The sequence below is a fragment of the Lepidothrix coronata genome, unplaced genomic scaffold (assembly GCF_001604755.1).
Source record: "Lepidothrix coronata isolate B3197 unplaced genomic scaffold, Lepidothrix_coronata-1.0 Scaffold43, whole genome shotgun sequence".
NCBI classification, from domain to species: Eukaryota; Metazoa; Chordata; class Aves; order Passeriformes; family Pipridae; genus Lepidothrix; species Lepidothrix coronata.
In genome coordinates this window covers 858,316-874,916 of record NW_016690223.1, presented here as the reverse complement: position 1 = coordinate 874,916, position 16,601 = coordinate 858,316, and the positions used below count along the sequence as shown (strand labels likewise).

At 38.4% G+C, this 16,601-nt stretch overlaps 2 protein-coding genes across 3 annotated transcripts in view; one reads left to right on the top strand and one right to left on the bottom strand.

Moving 5' to 3' along the window:
* NDUFB1 (NADH:ubiquinone oxidoreductase subunit B1) overlaps positions 1 to 2,246 on the bottom strand; it is a 3,913-nt gene extending 1,667 nt beyond the window's left edge. The window contains exons 1-2 of one of the 2 annotated variants that reach the window (XM_017813811.1): positions 2,118 to 2,246; positions 662 to 809 (exon numbers count right to left, since the gene is read on the bottom strand). In XM_017813811.1, coding sequence (XP_017669300.1) covers positions 662 to 809; positions 2,118 to 2,190 — 221 coding nt within the window. In that variant the 5' untranslated portion in view covers positions 2,191 to 2,246. The remainder of the gene's footprint in view (positions 1 to 661; positions 810 to 2,117) is intronic. The other variant, XM_017813812.1, reaches the window with a different exon arrangement.
* CPSF2 (cleavage and polyadenylation specific factor 2) lies at positions 2,232 to 16,312 on the top strand. The gene is made up of 15 exons (XM_017813799.1): positions 2,232 to 2,346; positions 2,905 to 3,090; positions 4,564 to 4,723; positions 4,808 to 4,913; positions 6,427 to 6,556; positions 6,883 to 6,998; positions 7,550 to 7,737; positions 8,173 to 8,463; positions 9,555 to 9,655; positions 9,996 to 10,196; positions 10,818 to 10,970; positions 11,514 to 11,739; positions 13,200 to 13,499; positions 14,327 to 14,461; positions 14,564 to 16,312. The coding sequence occupies exons 2-15, from the start codon at positions 2,942 to 2,944 to the stop codon at positions 14,654 to 14,656; spliced, it is 2,349 nt and encodes a 782-aa protein (XP_017669288.1). The 5' UTR covers positions 2,232 to 2,346; positions 2,905 to 2,941; the 3' UTR covers positions 14,657 to 16,312.
* The last annotated feature ends 289 nt before the right edge of the window (positions 16,313 to 16,601 follow it).

Sequence of the window (16,601 nt, the reverse complement as noted above, 5' to 3'; positions counted from 1 at the left end):
TACTGATGCCTTTGAGAACGCACGCAGGATCACCCGTGAGGAGAAAAGACAACGCAGAAAGGATCGTGTCTTGCAGAATATGCCTCCTAAGGAGTCTTTCTGCTGTGCCTTTTGCAACCAGACTTGTCTATCTTGGCCTTTTTAGCCACCAGTGCGCTTGTAGCAACTGTGGGTAGAGACCTTCCCAAATCCTCCTTCGTGAAGCCCAGCCATGATGATGGTGATATAATCACATCATTCAGTGAAGATATAGCAGTTGCCAAAAGAAGTTAATTTTTAAAACCTTGGTTATTATTTTTAAATAACATACATTCATACAAGTATTTAGTTAAAAAGTGATGTGATAATTTAAGACAGAAAACTAAAATTCAAGCACTGTGTTTCCCGCTGAACTTTTAGAGAGAGACAAAATAGTGTTCTACACACTTCATGACTAGGAACTTGATAGCAGTTAATAATCCTTTCTTTCCTAAACAAGTTGGCTCCTAAAGACCCAATTTAGTGACCTAAAACACTTCATGAATGCTTGATGAAATTTTTAGGGATTTCTTTCCTTTAATATTTTGACGGTTGGGGTTTTTGGTCATATCTAAAACTCTCAAAAAGAAGCACTTTGCAAAATAACGATATATATATATTTAAGAAGCATCATAAAGCAGACCTTCTATATAATAAGCTCTTGTTTCTGAAAGCTGACAGTTTTTCATCATTCCATCTGTCCAAATAGCATCCAATCACAAATCCCAAGGGAACAAGGATGTGGACCCAGTGATCACGCACAACTTGTGGTAAATTCACCATAATGACTGCTAGAAAGAAAAGCATAACAGGTAAGAATTACTAATAAATCTGCACATGGAAACTGTTGCATACTTGACACCTTTACTCTCACTTACTAGGATTCTACAACCACATAATAAACATGAAGGCCATCACACACTTCCTAAGAGATGTGCTGTTCTCAAACCCATACCTATGTTTCCTAGAAATAATCCTAATTAACTCTTCACCCTTGGAAAGAGGATTTCATCCTAAAACAGAGAGAGAAATAGAACATCTCTTTTAAGATATCCCTGATGAAATAGTTCCATTTTAAAGAGCTACCTACCCATTAAAGCAACTCTACACAAGTTTGCTGTTCTGTAAAACAGAACACATCCATGTAAAACAAACACATCTATAATTTAAACTCCTGTAGATGGATGCCTTATTACCTGTATCAAGACTGAAAGACAAGCTGCACATTCAGTAGAGAGCTGACAGATAAGAAAGGACATTTCTAAGATCACAGAATCGTTAGGGTTGGAAGGGACCTCTGGAGATCATCTGGTCCAAATCCGCCTGCCAAGGCAGGGTCACCCAGAGCAGGTGACACAGGAACGTGTCCAGGTGGGTATGGAATGCCTCCAAAGAGGGAGACTCCATGACCTCCCCGGGCCGCCTGTTGCAATCTTCGCCAAACTTAACGTAAAGTTCTTCCTCGTGTTGAGGTGGAACTTCTTGTGTTTCAGTTTATGGCCATTGCTCCTTGTCCTATCGCTGGGCACCACTGAAAAGAGTCTGTCACCATGCACCCGGCACCCGCGTTTGTGATATTTATATTCATCAATGAGCTCCCCTCTCAGTCTTCCCTTCTCCAGAATAAACAGGCACAGCAAACCTTTCCAACCCAACCAATCCCTTCCAGGTTAGGGAGTTAAGCTCGACACCACGGCAGTGTTCCCCAGAGCCAGGCCCCGCGCTCGGGCACCGGCGCCGCCGCTCCCGCCGCGGCCGCTGTGGGGCGGCCGCGCACCCACCCTCTGCGGAGCGGGCGGGAGGCACTGCCCCCGCACCGGCCCCGGCCCCGGCCCCGGCCCTGGGAGCGGCCCGGGCCGCGCTCCCCCGCGACAGGGCCCCGCCACTGCCTGGCTCCGTTGCCCCCGCCCGCCTGGGACCCCGACCGCTCCCGCACGACTCTGGCCGCAGGGGCAAGAGCGTCATAAAGCTCCGAGGCTGAGGCGCCGTGTCCCGGCCGAAGGGGTTGGGGAGGGAGCGAGGGGCTCCCGCAGAAGTGTGACATCGGTCCCACAGAACCACCCCCAGCGCTCCCGCCCTCCGCGCGGCCCCGTCGTTACCGCCGCTCGCGCCGCCGGGCCCCGCTGCGGCCGCACCAAGGGCACTGGGAACGGGCGGGCTGGGAGCGACCATGGGCCACGCAGGACCGGGGGGGGCACGTTTCCTCCCCCCCCCGGCCGGCTAGCAGTGGTGCCGCCCGCCACCCTTCCGCTTGCCCATCCCCTCCTCCCCGCCTCCCGCAAGATGGCGGCGGGTGCGGCGCGCGCCGGGCCGGGCTGAGCGCCTCAGGTAGCGGCTGTTCCTTCTCGTCCTCCGCTTCCTCCTCGTCCTCTTCTTCACCGACTGCAGTGGGCGCAGGGCTCGTACCCGAAACGCCGTTCCCACCCGGCGAGACTCGCCCTGTCAGGCCGGGCCTGGATTGCGGGGCCCGGCGGGCGCTGGAGCCCCGGACCCCCGTGCGGAGCGCGGGCTCTGTGCCCCTACTCGGGGCGTTGGAGGGGTCGCGGCCCTGGGTGCGCCATCTCCGAGTGCCCCCGTCCGGCCCCGGGAAGCTGCTCTTAACTGCGCTGCTTCTAGCGATCGTTTTTGTTTGTTTGTTTGTTTTTAAGCTTTATACAGTTATATATTGTAAAAAAACCCCCAAACAACAAACCCCCTCTTTCTATAACAGAAGACCTATAACGGTAGAACGTTACTATTTGAGACTTAGTTGGTATCCAGCAGCTGTATTGAACATTGTTAACACCGTTACCCTGCATATTTTCAGGAGTGTATGAAGCTAGATCTAAATAAATAGACTTTTTTCTTTGTGTTAGTAAATGAGACATTTTCTTCTGCCCCCTTCAGATTAGTTCTTTTGGAGATTAAACACTTGGAGAGGAAAATGACATCGATTATCAAGTTAACTACGCTTTCAGGGGTGCAGGAGGAATCTGCCCTTTGTTATCTGTTGCAAGTAGATGAATTTCGTTTTCTTTTGGACTGTGGCTGGGATGAAAACTTTTCTATGGATATTATTGATTCTCTGAGGAAGTAAGTAGTTCAGTTCATACACCTTTTTTTTTTTTTTAATAGGCCTTGTCCTGTCTTGAAAGTTTCCAAAATTCCATGCAATGATATGTGTATGTGGTGTTAAATCCAAAATTGTTCTTTTATTTTTTGTTTGGCGTGTGTTTTATGTGAAAGGAATCACACTGCTGAAGCCTTTCCAGTAAAAACTTGGGATTTTTTCTTGTCGGTCCAATTAGTTACATCTATTAACTGTAATTCTTAAGCTGTTCTGTGCTTGTTTTGGCTTGGATGTTTTGGTTTTTTTCATAAATGTGACACAGCAGAGTTTATGGGAGACTGACCTTGTCTCTAAACTGATTTAGAATGCTTAACTAAGTTTTAAATGGAAGAAGCCTAAGCGTGTGTAGACTGAATACACAGTGGTTGACTCTTGCCTTTTGTTTCAAGTTGAACAGACCGTCAGGAAAACGGCTTCTGTCAGTTCTCCAGCCCTGCAAAGGGAATAAAACAGCCAACAAACGAAAACCTATCTAGACTTTAGTACTGAACTTCTACAGATGTACAGCAAGGAGCTTTGCTGATTACCAAGTTAGAATTGAAACTAAAAACTAAGCTTTATGATGCTAGTTTTATAGATTCACTTTTATAGCGTTCATAGTCTTGCAGTGTTTGAAGTCTATTAATGGAGGATTAATAGGTGCTAAGGATAATTTATAAAATTTTTTGATTATCTGAGAAGCAATTAGATAAAATTCACTTTTTCATAACAGCCATCGAGAAGAATGTATGTGCCCGAGTTACTATACAAGGGAACAAAAAGCTTTCAACCCAAGTTGTATTTTCATTTGTTACGTATGTTTTATGCCCTCAAGTTTTTCACTTATGAAATGCAGAAAGTTATTAATCTGAGTTCTTATTTTATGCAACACTTTGCAAGAAAAAAAGAATCTGTTTTTAAAATTAATAAAATCCCCCCAAATGATGTGCCACTTTTCTTAAATGATATATTTGACCATTTCTGTTTTTTTAAAGAAATAGATTTTGGTTCGATCCTTATCAATGTAAGAATTGTTGTGTCTTTGGTCCTTTTAGTTGGTCTTTCTTATCAGAAGATAAGTTGTGGTCTGTTTTTAGATGTATAAACCATTTGTAGCACATCTGCACTGATAATATTTTTGGTCTCTCAGTAAATTTACTTTCTAGTGTCCACATATATATTACGGTCTTTTCAATCAGGAATTTGATGTGAAACTTAGATCTTTCAGACTTCAAAGTTATGTTTTCAAAAGTCACTTGCATTTTTAAGTACTCAAACGTTAGGAAATAGCTGTAACTTTTAATTATGATTTTTAAAGCTTTTTCAAGCCTTGAAGGGTTTCAGTTTTGTTGTTTGGCATTCAGACTGTGTATGTATTCTCTAAATAGCTCTAATAGGAGGTATATAACACCATATGGAAATCCTTTCAATGGCTTTTGTTGTCCCTTTCTTTATAGGCATGTACACCAGGTTGATGCTGTTCTTCTTTCTCATCCCGACCCTCTACACCTTGGTGCACTTCCATATGCAGTTGGAAAAATGGGGTTGAATTGTGCCATTTATGCAACTATTCCTGTATATAAAATGGGACAGATGTTTATGTATGATCTCTACCAGGTACATTTAAGTTGATACTTTCATACACAACACCTTTGATATAGTGGAGTGTTTGAATACTCTGTACCTCTTTTTTTATTTTAGTCCCGCCATAATACTGAAGATTTCACCCTCTTTACATTGGATGATGTAGATGCAGCCTTTGATAAGATACAACAGCTGAAGTTTTCTCAGATTGTGAATTTGAAAGGTAAAGTTGTCCCCAAAGCCTCAAGAAATTACTTTTATTTAAAGGCAACAGAGTCGTTAAGAGTTAAAGTAACATTTTTAAAGGCAGTAAATTCTGCATTCTGTATCTTGCAGTGCTGATTGAATTAGCCCTGTGTTGGGGCAGCAGAATGTTTGCCTCAGTAATTATATGTAGAAATGGGTAGAATTTTCACTTAATGTGGAGGAGGTCCTGTCAAAGAGTGTTGGGAGACATTTGTTTCTCTTTTGTGTTTTTGTAACTTTTCTTGGGATTTGCTCCTGTCTGTTAAAAGCATTTACTTATGTCTAGTGGTAGATACCTCAGAACTTTTCATAATCAGTAACACAAAGGAAAGCTTTCTAGAGCAGGGATATGTTGCAGAGATGAAGTTACAGCATGTGGTTAATTTAATGAGGAGTCTTCACTGACTCAACTGTACTCAGTGTAGTTGATTCCTAGGAACTGTGGCAGCTGGAGACTCAGCAGCTTTTCACTCTTATTGAATGCAAAGGTCAGAATGAAGTGGAAACCCTCTTCTTGAACAGGGACACATACAGGCTGACCACCAGCACTTTGTCTCTGCGATGCAGTATCTCACAGTTCATGGAATGGTGCTTGCCAAAATACTTACCTTGTTCTTTGAAAAATAGAAATAAGATATTATCCTTGAAACAGTACTGGCCTCTTTTCAAGATATTTGTAGCAAAGCTTTGTCTATGCTGCCAATTTTTACATCTAAAGAGTAATTTTAGTGTCTAACTTTTTTTTAAACAACTAACTTTTTTCATGTTTAATGGAGATGATTTGAAAAGACTCAGTGGAGGTATTTGAGAAGATTATGTTTAATTATTAACTATTACTGTGCACTTCATGCAGCAGAGTCAGTGAGTAATGGTCATGGGTGGTCTAATTTTAATCTGACAAAGATGCTGGCTAGTATCAGTGACAAGGAGCAACACCACATAAAAAAAATGCATTGGATACTGAAAAGTTCTGTCATCCCTGACTACAGCACCTGAACACCTTTCCTGCTATGATTTGACTTGTGTGTTTGTCATTCTGGAAAACTTCTAGTTTGTGTAATTTATATAAGTTTCTCTTAAGTACCTCAACATTGAATGATACAGTAAACATTCAGTGTTGCCCCAGAGAGGGATCTGAGTTTCACCAGGGCACTTGCTTTCATGTGATATGTTTGCTATATAATTTACTGTTGTTTAGGTCTATAGTCTCAGCAGCTCTGCAGTGCCTCTGAGTATTGGTGGGAGGTGGAGGGAAGAAGTGATCTTCACTTTAGTTTCTTTATCCTGGAGGAAACAGAGAAGTGAATTGCAACAAATTTTGAAGTTACTGGTTAGATGGGAAGGACAGATATTACTGCTTTTTCATACTTAAGTTGACTTTTTGTCTGACTAATAATTTAGGTATTCAGTTGTTTAAAGTTACTATCTCTTGTTCAGAGTAATGGGGTTTAATACATGTAATGGATCTAAAATACTGAAAACTTTTGTAGGCAAAGGACATGGTTTGTCAATCACACCATTGCCAGCTGGTCACATGATAGGAGGCACAATTTGGAAGATTGTCAAGGATGGAGAGGAAGAAATTGTTTATGCAGTTGATTTCAACCACAAGAGGGAGATGTAAGTTCAAGATAGCAATGTTTCTTATATATTATGTTAGATATGCATCATTTAGTGTGTGATAAAGAGGTATGGAAGCAGAAGTGCATTTCCAGTTCTAGTAAGACCACTAATTTTACTTGCATCCAGATTAATTGGTTTGAAACAAGCATTGGCTCTGGGTTTCTTTATTCTATTAATTTATTTTTTTTGTAAGTTTGAAGCAGGAAGCATTCAGCAGCTGAGGAGTTGGATTTCTGTACATGCAAATATCTGGAAGCTAGCTGTCTTATTTTTTCTCATAAAGTAGAAATGCAAAAAGTGAGATTATTGCCTTTTTTCCACAGCCATCTGAACGGATGTTCCTTGGAAATGTTGAGCAGGCCTTCGTTGCTTATTACAGATTCATTTAATGCTACTTATGTGCAACCCAGGAGGAAGCAAAGGGATGAACAGCTGCTGAGTATGTATTGTTTGGGCTTGAAACATAGCACTAATGTGGTTTATTAGCCACTGCAATTTATTTTTCTGTGCGAAATTCATCAGCATCTAAACTAAGAACCCTTATCAAAAGTTAACAAATTTTGAATTACTCTTTTCTGGTGGTACTGATCCTGTGAGTTAAATGTTTTCCTAAAAACAACGAACCGTATTTGAAAGCAGTGCATTTTACGCAGTATTGATAAATCACTTCAGGGATTTTTAAATTACCTTCCTCATCACATTCTTTTTTTTAAACTCCGTTTTACTGACGTTTTTTAATTAAAAAAAAAATGGAAAGAAAAAGTATCAAGGCAGTGAGATCTTCAGAGAAAGCTCCAGCTCCATTTAATTTTGGTGGAAATGTGGCTTTGGATGTCTTTTGAAGTTCAGTTTATTTCTGTGTGCAGTATGCTTTTGATTATGATTGCTAGAGTGGTATAACAAACAAAAAAACCCCAAGCTACACCACAAACATTCTAACTTTGGTTCAAAGTATAAGTAGGCTTTTATTTTGTTTTTAATTCTTCTCAGCTAATGTTTTGGAGACATTACGAGGTGATGGAAATGTATTGATAGCCGTGGATACAGCAGGCAGAGTTCTGGAACTTGCTCAGCTTCTTGATCAGATCTGGAGAACAAAAGATGCAGGGTTGGGAGTCTACTCTCTAGCACTTCTGAATAATGTCAGCTACAATGTAGTGGAATTCTCTAAATCACAGGTTTGTTTTGGTTTTGAAATGCAACTATGAAGAAAAATGGAATGTGTATGCAAAAGCTTTTCTTTTTCACAGTAAAAAATGGAAAATACTGGGGGAGTGTCTTTATTCTGTAGTCCATATTTGTGTCTCAATTCTTTTGATCAAGTAACAGTCCAGTCATGGCTATGGGCGTGTTTGTTGATACTCGTTTCTCTTTTTATCACAAGACTTGTTAGCAAGTTTATAGCTGTTGAAAAGGAGGACTTAAAGTATTTGTTTGTTGTAGAGTATTTGTAGGTGTTGTTTATGCTCAGCATTATTTCTATTCTTATAATGAATAATGAGAAGCATTGATGTAATCATGAGCATATTGCATCCTGTACTTCACATTGTGTTTGTACATTAATTGTAGAACTTGTATTCTTACAGATAACTTTTTGTTACTACATATTTTAGGTTGAGTGGATGAGTGACAAGTTGATGAGGTGCTTTGAAGACAAGAGAAACAACCCTTTTCAGTTCCGCCATCTCTCCTTATGTCACAGTCTGTCTGATCTGGCTCGAGTGCCTAGTCCAAAAGTTGTTCTTGCCAGTCAGCCTGACTTGGAGTGTGGGTTTTCTAGAGATCTTTTCATTCAATGGTGCCAGGATTCCAAAAACTCTATAATTTTAACTTACCGCACTACACCTGGAACATTAGCACGATTCCTGATTGATAATCCCTCTGAAAAAGTTATAGATATTGAGGTAAGAATTGTCTCTATATCTCAAAGTTTTTTACTGTTGGCCATCTGGGGGAATATGGGCAAAACTGAACTTAACTTTCCTTTTTGATCTGAGAACACTTCTAGTGACGGAGAGAAATCTGAAACCAGTCTTGGTGCATATTTAGTCAGTTGTGGATAAACATACATAAAAATATGTCTCATATTGGGAACTTTTTGGTGGTATGGCAAAATTAATACTCCACTGAACTGAGCATGAAGTTCTTTCTACATATTTATCTTTAGGCAACACTTCCCTTCCTGTTTTTGTTATAGTAGAAAAAAATCTGCTTGCAGTTGATGTACAGATCACCATATACGGTGGATTAGTCTTACTGGAAAATAGTCCTGGTTTGGATGAGGGGAGAACCAAGTCAAATTAGTATAATATATCCCACCAGGGTTAGGAAGATAAGCAAACTGTAGAAATTATAACACAATTTTTGTTCTTGTTTTCAGTAATCTATATACCTGTGTCTACTTCTCTCTGGTAGATGTTGTTGATTTGTGGGAGTCCCCTGTGATTGCAGTGATAATTTCAATCCTGATGAAGTAGCTTTATTTTAGATTTAGTTTGACTGAAAGCACTGAATTACAGTGTTAGATTATTACTAGAATTTAGTTTAATTCAAAGTGACCTATATTCTAATTTGATTTTCAGAAAACAAGAAAAAAAACTTACCATTGTTTTGCCAACTAGTATGACTTTGCCAGGTTCTTCTGGTTTGATGTTACTGATAGAAAACTTAAAAACCACTGGTCATCTCAGAGTATTTGCCTTCATTTGTTGGAGAGAGATTTCCTGAAGGTGTTTCAAGAACTTTTTGTAACGCTTAATTGATTTTAATATTTTTAAAAATGCTTTTCTGTTAACGTAGACTCTCTTGATTGATAATATCACAATGTTCCCTTGCAGATGTGCTGCACATTTGCATAATCGTGTCTTGTATGTGACATACAAGTTGTACTTGCCCTTGGTACCTAAGTACAAATATTCTTAGCAGCAGTATGTAGGAGAAGTATTAAAATCATGTCAACTACTCACAATAACATTAATTTTAATTCTATCTTCAGTTGAGAAAACGTGTCAAGTTGGAAGGAAAAGAACTTGAAGATTACCTAGAAAAGGAGAAGCTAAAGAAAGAAGCAGCTAAGAAGTTAGAGCAGTCTAAAGAGTAAGTGTATTTGGTGTTCTTGCATTCTGCTGGTACGATTCGAGTTGGGATTTCTGTGTGATCATTCTGCTCCTTATACTGTTTACAGGGATAAATGAAAATTATAGTTTTGGTAGACTTGTCTGGGGGCACTGAGGGTTGTGGTTGTCTTCAATCTGTTGTTCTGATAGGCCTGTTTCATCTGCCATTTGACTGTGAGCTCTCTCTCCGATACATAAACTGCCCTTGGTCTGGGTTAGTGTTATGTCAGCTGTTATTTTCCAGTCAGTGTGTTTACGTAATATGAAACCCGAATTAAAAAAGAAGTGCTAGGTTGGTTTTTTTTGGAATGTCATTTCAGGGCAGATATCGATTCCAGTGATGAGAGTGATGCTGAAGAGGATATTGATCAGCCAACTGTACATAAAACCAAACACGATTTGATGATGAAAGGCGAAGGTAGCCGAAAAGGAAGCTTCTTCAAACAGGCAAAGAAATCTTATCCAATGTTTCCAGCCCCTGAAGAAAGAATTAAATGGGATGAATACGGCGAGATTATCAAGTGTGTGGTGACAATGTATACTAACATGTAGTAGCTATGAAATAATTAAAAAATAGAAGTAATTAAAAAAAAAAATCATCATTTTGTCTATTTTGCCACCACTGTTATATACTCTTTCCAACTGCTAAGTCTCACAGGAAGCTTATGATAGGATTGAAGCTGCAAAGTGCTGATCCTTGATCTGTGTTCACACCTCTTAGGATGTATTTTCACTCCAGGCCTTTTTTTAATCTTATAAGATAGAAGATTTAAAATTTTTTTAACATGACTTTTTTCTGCTTTAAATTACACACATGTTGAAAAATGTATGAGGGGAAAAACACTGTTCATCCTCGAAAAATCTAGTGATATTTGTCCTCTCTGTATAAGGAATACTTGCTAGAAATTCTTGACTTGCTAGTATTTCCCAAGTTATTAAAGTTCTTTTTTAAGATAGGAAGGTGATATTTCCCAAATGAGCTCTGTTCAAGTATGGAAATAGTGAAGGCAAACATAATAAAATTGTTGGCAATAACAGTTGTAAAAAATCTCAGTAGTAGTTAGCATTGTTTGGTTTTATATTATATAGTGCTTTGGTTTTACTCTAAGACTATTAAAAGCAAAATGCTTTTTATTCTTTAGACCTGAGGATTTTCTAGTTCCAGAACTTCAAGCAACAGAAGAAGAAAAAAGCAAATTAGAGTCTGGTTTGACAAATGGAGAGGAGCCTATGGACCAGGATTTATCAGATGTTCCTACCAAATGTATTTCTGCAACAGAATCCATGGAAATTAAGTGAGTGACTTTGTTCTCGTCAGTTCTGCTAGAATCGTGGCATGGGTACAGTGTGAACTGGGTAAAAGGATAGCTTGGATTTAAGAAACTGGGAAAGGACTTGCTTTTTGTTTGTTTTTTCCCTGAGCCAAGTTTTCTACTAGTCTTTCTGGGAGAACAGGATGGAGTCTTACGGTTTCCCACTCTTTAGAAATTTGGTTTGTCCGATGGAGACGATTGGAAGAGGTAGAACAAATGATACAATAATATGTTAGCATAGATACTAAAACATATTTTGTTAAAAGGGTAACATATTCAAATGTGCTTATCTCATGTTCTGGATAACTCTGTAATTGAATTTTTTGAATTTATAGTGTTAAATACACAATACATGCTGATATTTCACAACTCTGTGTTTTACTCATCCGTAATATACCTTGTGCTGATAGCTTTTGCTGATGTAGAAAAGTTTAAAAATATCTTCTGTCTTTAGACTAAGTATTTTGGAGCACTCAAAGGTTTAATCTTTTAAACTAAAAAATAATGATTTTTAATTCAAACTAGAGCCAGAGTTACATACATTGACTATGAAGGACGCTCAGATGGGGACTCAATTAAAAAAATTATTAACCAAATGAAACCAAGACAACTGGTCATTGTCCATGGACCACCTGAGGCCAGTCAGGACCTTGCAGAATGTTGCAGAGCTTTTGGTGGAAAAGATATTAAAGTTTACATGCCCAAACTTCATGAAACTGTAGATGCAACCAGCGAAACTCACATTTACCAGGTAAGGTGCTGGAATTTGTTAGCTGTGAGACTGCTGTGGATTGTTGTAGAGCTGTATTGGCAGACTCCGATTTGGCCCTCACTTCCTTGGGAGAAGAGAGGAGGAACTACCTGTGTGTACAATTGGTTTTGTGTGATCAAGGCATTAGTGTTTTTCTGTGTTCTAGGTAAACATTCTTCTGATGCTTATTATTCATTAGTGTTTGAAAGCTTAAACATGGGATCAGTGTGTTTTTACCTGTAGTGCAAAAGGCAAGGCTGGTGTCCATGGGAACATCAGTTTACTTTTTTGAAGTATTAATAAATTTATAATGCCTTTATTTAAAGTACCATTGTATACTAGTTGCAATCCAGGATTCTCTTTGAAATCTGAAAGGGAGCCTTAGAGAGCAAAGAGAAAAAAAAATTCTTCATACTTAAACAGTACCTAAGAATAAATATGTAAAGTTAGGAGCAAGTTAACAATAAAAATAAATAAGACACCCATACCCTCAAAAAACAGCTTATATGATGAAACTTGAAAAATGAGGTTGTGATAATGTATTGCTCTGTGCTAGCCATGAAAATTAAATGCAATATATTAAGTTCTAAATAAGGAAACTTGGATAGCTTGTGTGAATTTTGTAAAAATTGTGTGAGGTCCCAGTTTAGTTTTTGAAATTGTTTAGAGGGAAGTGTCTCCAGAGGAACTTTTTGCATTAGTCCTTTATTCCTTTATCCTTTTTAAGTTAATAGAAAAATACTGGTGGAATTGTTGAAAAAGGTGCTTCTGCTTCTTTCCAGAGCAAAATGTCTTACCCTGTAGGAAGCAGAAAATTCAGACTTGAAACGGCTTGTTTTCTGCATTTTGTCTGTTAGTTGTTGATGGGGTTTTTTGGTTTTTTTAAAAAGCTGTGGGAATTACTAGTGTGTTAGAAATGACACAGGAGAAGTACAGTGGAGACGTTGAATTTGAAAATAATAGATATGAGTGAAGCATCAGAACTGCAGTGTCTTTTGAGTGGACCGTGCTGCAGATGGGTAGATAGTTGCTGTATCCTTCAAACAGTTGCAGCCTTGATTCCACTGTGGGAATCGTGTGCCATCTTACGTGGAGAACAGTCTCTAAGAGTAGAGCTTAAAGTCCTAGAGTGCACCAGAGGAATCAGAGTAAGGTCACTCTGAAGTCTGATATTTACAAAATCCTTTCTTACAATAAAATATTAATTATCATTTTTTGGAGGGTTGAAATTTGGAACTGCTCTTCAATAACCTAAATGTATCTATAGAAACTTTTCACGGATTTGCTAAGACCAGCTAAGGAACTCCATGGCTGCAAAAAAAGGTTTCTGGTTTTTTAAAAGGAAATTATTGCTCTTGCTGTAAATATAGCTCAGGCTTGCAGTCATATGTATTCTTTTTTATTTTAACAAAGACAAGAAAGGTATTGATCTCTGCTGCTTTTATTTTTGTGCAACCCAGGTCAGGTTAAAAGACTCTCTTGTCAGCTCCCTTCAATTCTGTAAAGCCAAGGATGCTGAGTTAGCTTGGATAGATGGTGTTCTGGATATGCGGGTTTCAAAAGTGGATACTGGAGTTATTTTGGAAGAGGGAGAGTTGAGGGAAGACGAAGACTTAGAGATGCAAGTGGACGTGCCTTCTTCAGACTCGAGTGTGATTGCGCAGCAGAAGGCCATGAAAAGCCTCTTTGGTGACGATGACAAGGAGATGTGTGAGGAGAGTGAAATCATCCCTACTTTGGAACCTCTACCACCTCATGAGGTACAGAATGATGCTGATCTGAATTTCTTTTATGAAGAGCTCTGCATTCATTTGTGTTTTTCTAGTGCTTAGAAGTGGATACCGATCTTAACTCAACTGGAAGCCTGACTGAAACTGGGTTTTCGTGTTTGGTTTTCTCTTTGTTAAACCTGGTGCTGTTCTTTGTTCAGATTTTAATGCTTATCAGTGAGGATGGTCTTTCACTTCCACTAACAGTGCCTAGCATACAGAGCCATCTATTTATGAAGGAAAGATTTTAATTAGCGTATTTATGGTGTTTAGTCACTTTGGGATTTTATTATGTTTTGTCAATGCTGTGGAAAATACTTTATATCCTTGAGATACAGATCTTTGACATTCATATATCTGCTTCTACAGTAGTGATTTGAGAGTTCATTGAATTTAGCTTTTCTGTAAATTTGTCTTTACTCTTAAAATACTTGGCGTGTGAGGAGATATCATTTTATCTTTTCGTTGAATGATTCCAATGCTTTTTAATCCTAGAGTTGCTTTTTAAGATACTATTTCACAGTCCTAAGTGTAGTCTTTTCTAGGAGCTAGATGACTGTGGAGACAACTCTAAAGTCTGTTCAAATTCATGACAACCATCACAGAAGTATGCACTGATCAGCAGTACAGCTTACTACAGCTCTGTCCCTGGCATGGCATGGCTTGGAAGAGGGATCTTCATTGTCAGCTTTCCATTTGTCTTCTGTAATTTATAGTTGTATAGTCTAGGCCACGCTGCTGCCTACGCAATAATGAGATCTTTGTAAAAATGGAAGGTCTTAAACAGAAGTATTAAAATTGTGTGTGTTGTTTTCAAGGTTCTTGGACATCAGTCTGTGTTTATGAATGAGCCAAGACTGTCTGACTTCAAGCAGGTTCTCTTGCGAGAAGGTATACAAGCTGAATTTGTGGGAGGAGTGCTTGTGTGCAACAATCTGGTGGCTGTTCGCAGGGTAGGTGTTCTGTGTCTTAAACTCTTCGGTAAATAATATTCTAAATGAAAATTAAGTTTCTCAGTGTAAAGATAATAAATCAAAACATGTCTTTTGTTGCAGACTGAAACAGGGCGCATTGGATTGGAAGGCTGTCTCTGTCAGGACTTCTATAGGATAAGAGACCTTTTATACGAACAATACGCAATTGTCTAAGGAAAGTGCTGCAAAGGTGTTTTCACTTGAACTTTTACAGAAAATGGAGATTTCTCCCAGTTCTGACATTTTGTAGTTTTCTAATTTATACAGGGAGACCTAATCCATAAAGAGCAGTTAGCTACCCTGAACGTGTAAATAACTGCTACTGTTTTCCTTCATAAATCTGTTGGTACATTCCATGTTGTTGACTTTCAAATTGTTGTGACTTGGCATCTCCCACATAACACATTATAAATGAGTTTACGACTATGAACACTTCTCAGCAAAGGTTCAACTTGTCAGGACGTGTTCTGGTTTCATAGATTCCCTGCCAAAGAATACAAAATATGTAAAAGTCATTCTTTTGTTCTAAAATAAGATAAGATAGGCAAGTATGGGTTTTGTTCATTTTGTTTTCTATGTGGTTGTTTTTGGTTTGGGTTGTTTGTTTTTTTTAACAAGTTTGATTTAGAGAACAGTCTGGAATTTTTTTTTTTTTTTAGATGGAGGTTAGTTGAAGTACGTTATTAGTAGCCCACTTAAAGCCCTACTACCTAAACTTTCCCCTAGTGTTAATCTGGCTCCATCTTAATGTTGTATCTGCTCCATCTTACTGATTTGTTCTCAAAGTGCATTTTGTATTCTATGTAAAGTATTAATCTGCAGGATGAAAAAATTACTTAGGAGAGTAATCTCTAAGAAGATTGGATAATATTTTCAGTCAGTTTAAAATCCAGTAATTGTGCTTCAGAATAACTTCTGTACAAACTTACAGAATTTGCTAACTCCTAGCTTTTGCAACATTATGCAACTATAAAATAGTTTCTGAGTTCTGATTTTAATACTTTTCAAAGTCTAGAGCCTTTATCCATGCACTGCTGTTTGTTCAGAGTGCCATGAGTCGAGTTCAGGAAGATCCTTTTTCTTGAAATCTTGAGTTCATGTGATGTATTTAATGGTTTTGTGCCATGTTCCATTCTAATTGACAGTGAGACTCACTGGACCTGCTGATGCTGGGAACTGACCTTACTTTTTAGGTGAAGATGAGCACAGTTTTGAGTGTATTAATTTCTCAGATATTAACTTATGCAAACAAATGGCCTCTCAAGAGTTTATTTACTTCTTTTTTCCCCTGTCCATGTGTGAAACACCGGCTTTGGCAGTGGAGGGTTGCTTGCTTTTCACATAAAACAGCAATGTGTTCTCGTTGTGTGTGTTTAAATAAAACCTTTGGAAAAAGTGGCAAAAAACAGCCGTGTGGGCTCAGTGGAAGGATAATTTACTTTACAATTCATTCTTGACAAAAGTTTTCTATCTGATCTACAAGTACTTATTCTGTTTGAAATAGTAACTTAAAACTGAAGACCATGTTAAACAAAAAACCCCATCTTCTAGAACAATATATTAAAACTGTAAAAAACTTGTAATGCTGAGTGAGAATGTATTTTGTTACACAAAGAAAATCTTGGCTAGGAATGACTAAATGGCTCAATGGTGCATTTTTTTCCTTAACAGTCTAGAAAAATGGTTATTTCCCTTATATTGACAGCCAGAAGTTTGTAGAAATGCTTTGGTTTTGTAGCAAAGCTATGTAAATCTACATGATGTTGGACACTTGTTGGTGAATACTATTGTATTACTATTGTTACTGATGCTAATGAACTTTTATAAAGTAAGTTCCTTTGTACATAATCATGTTGGCCTTAGGACTTTTAACTTGAGGGCTTAGGCCCTTAGGATGGGAAGAGATAACACATGCCTGCACGGAATATGCTAATAAAGAAAAAAACCCTTAGAAAATCAAACTAAAAATAATGCTGTTTTTAAGAAAAAGATAAAGGCAGTGCAGTGTGATCATAAAACTTTCTATCAGTTTTGTTTCATATTCTATTGATACAAGTTAAGCTAAGATCAACAAATTTTAGTGTTATCAGTTGCTAAATTTTGTGTGCTGACAGAGAAC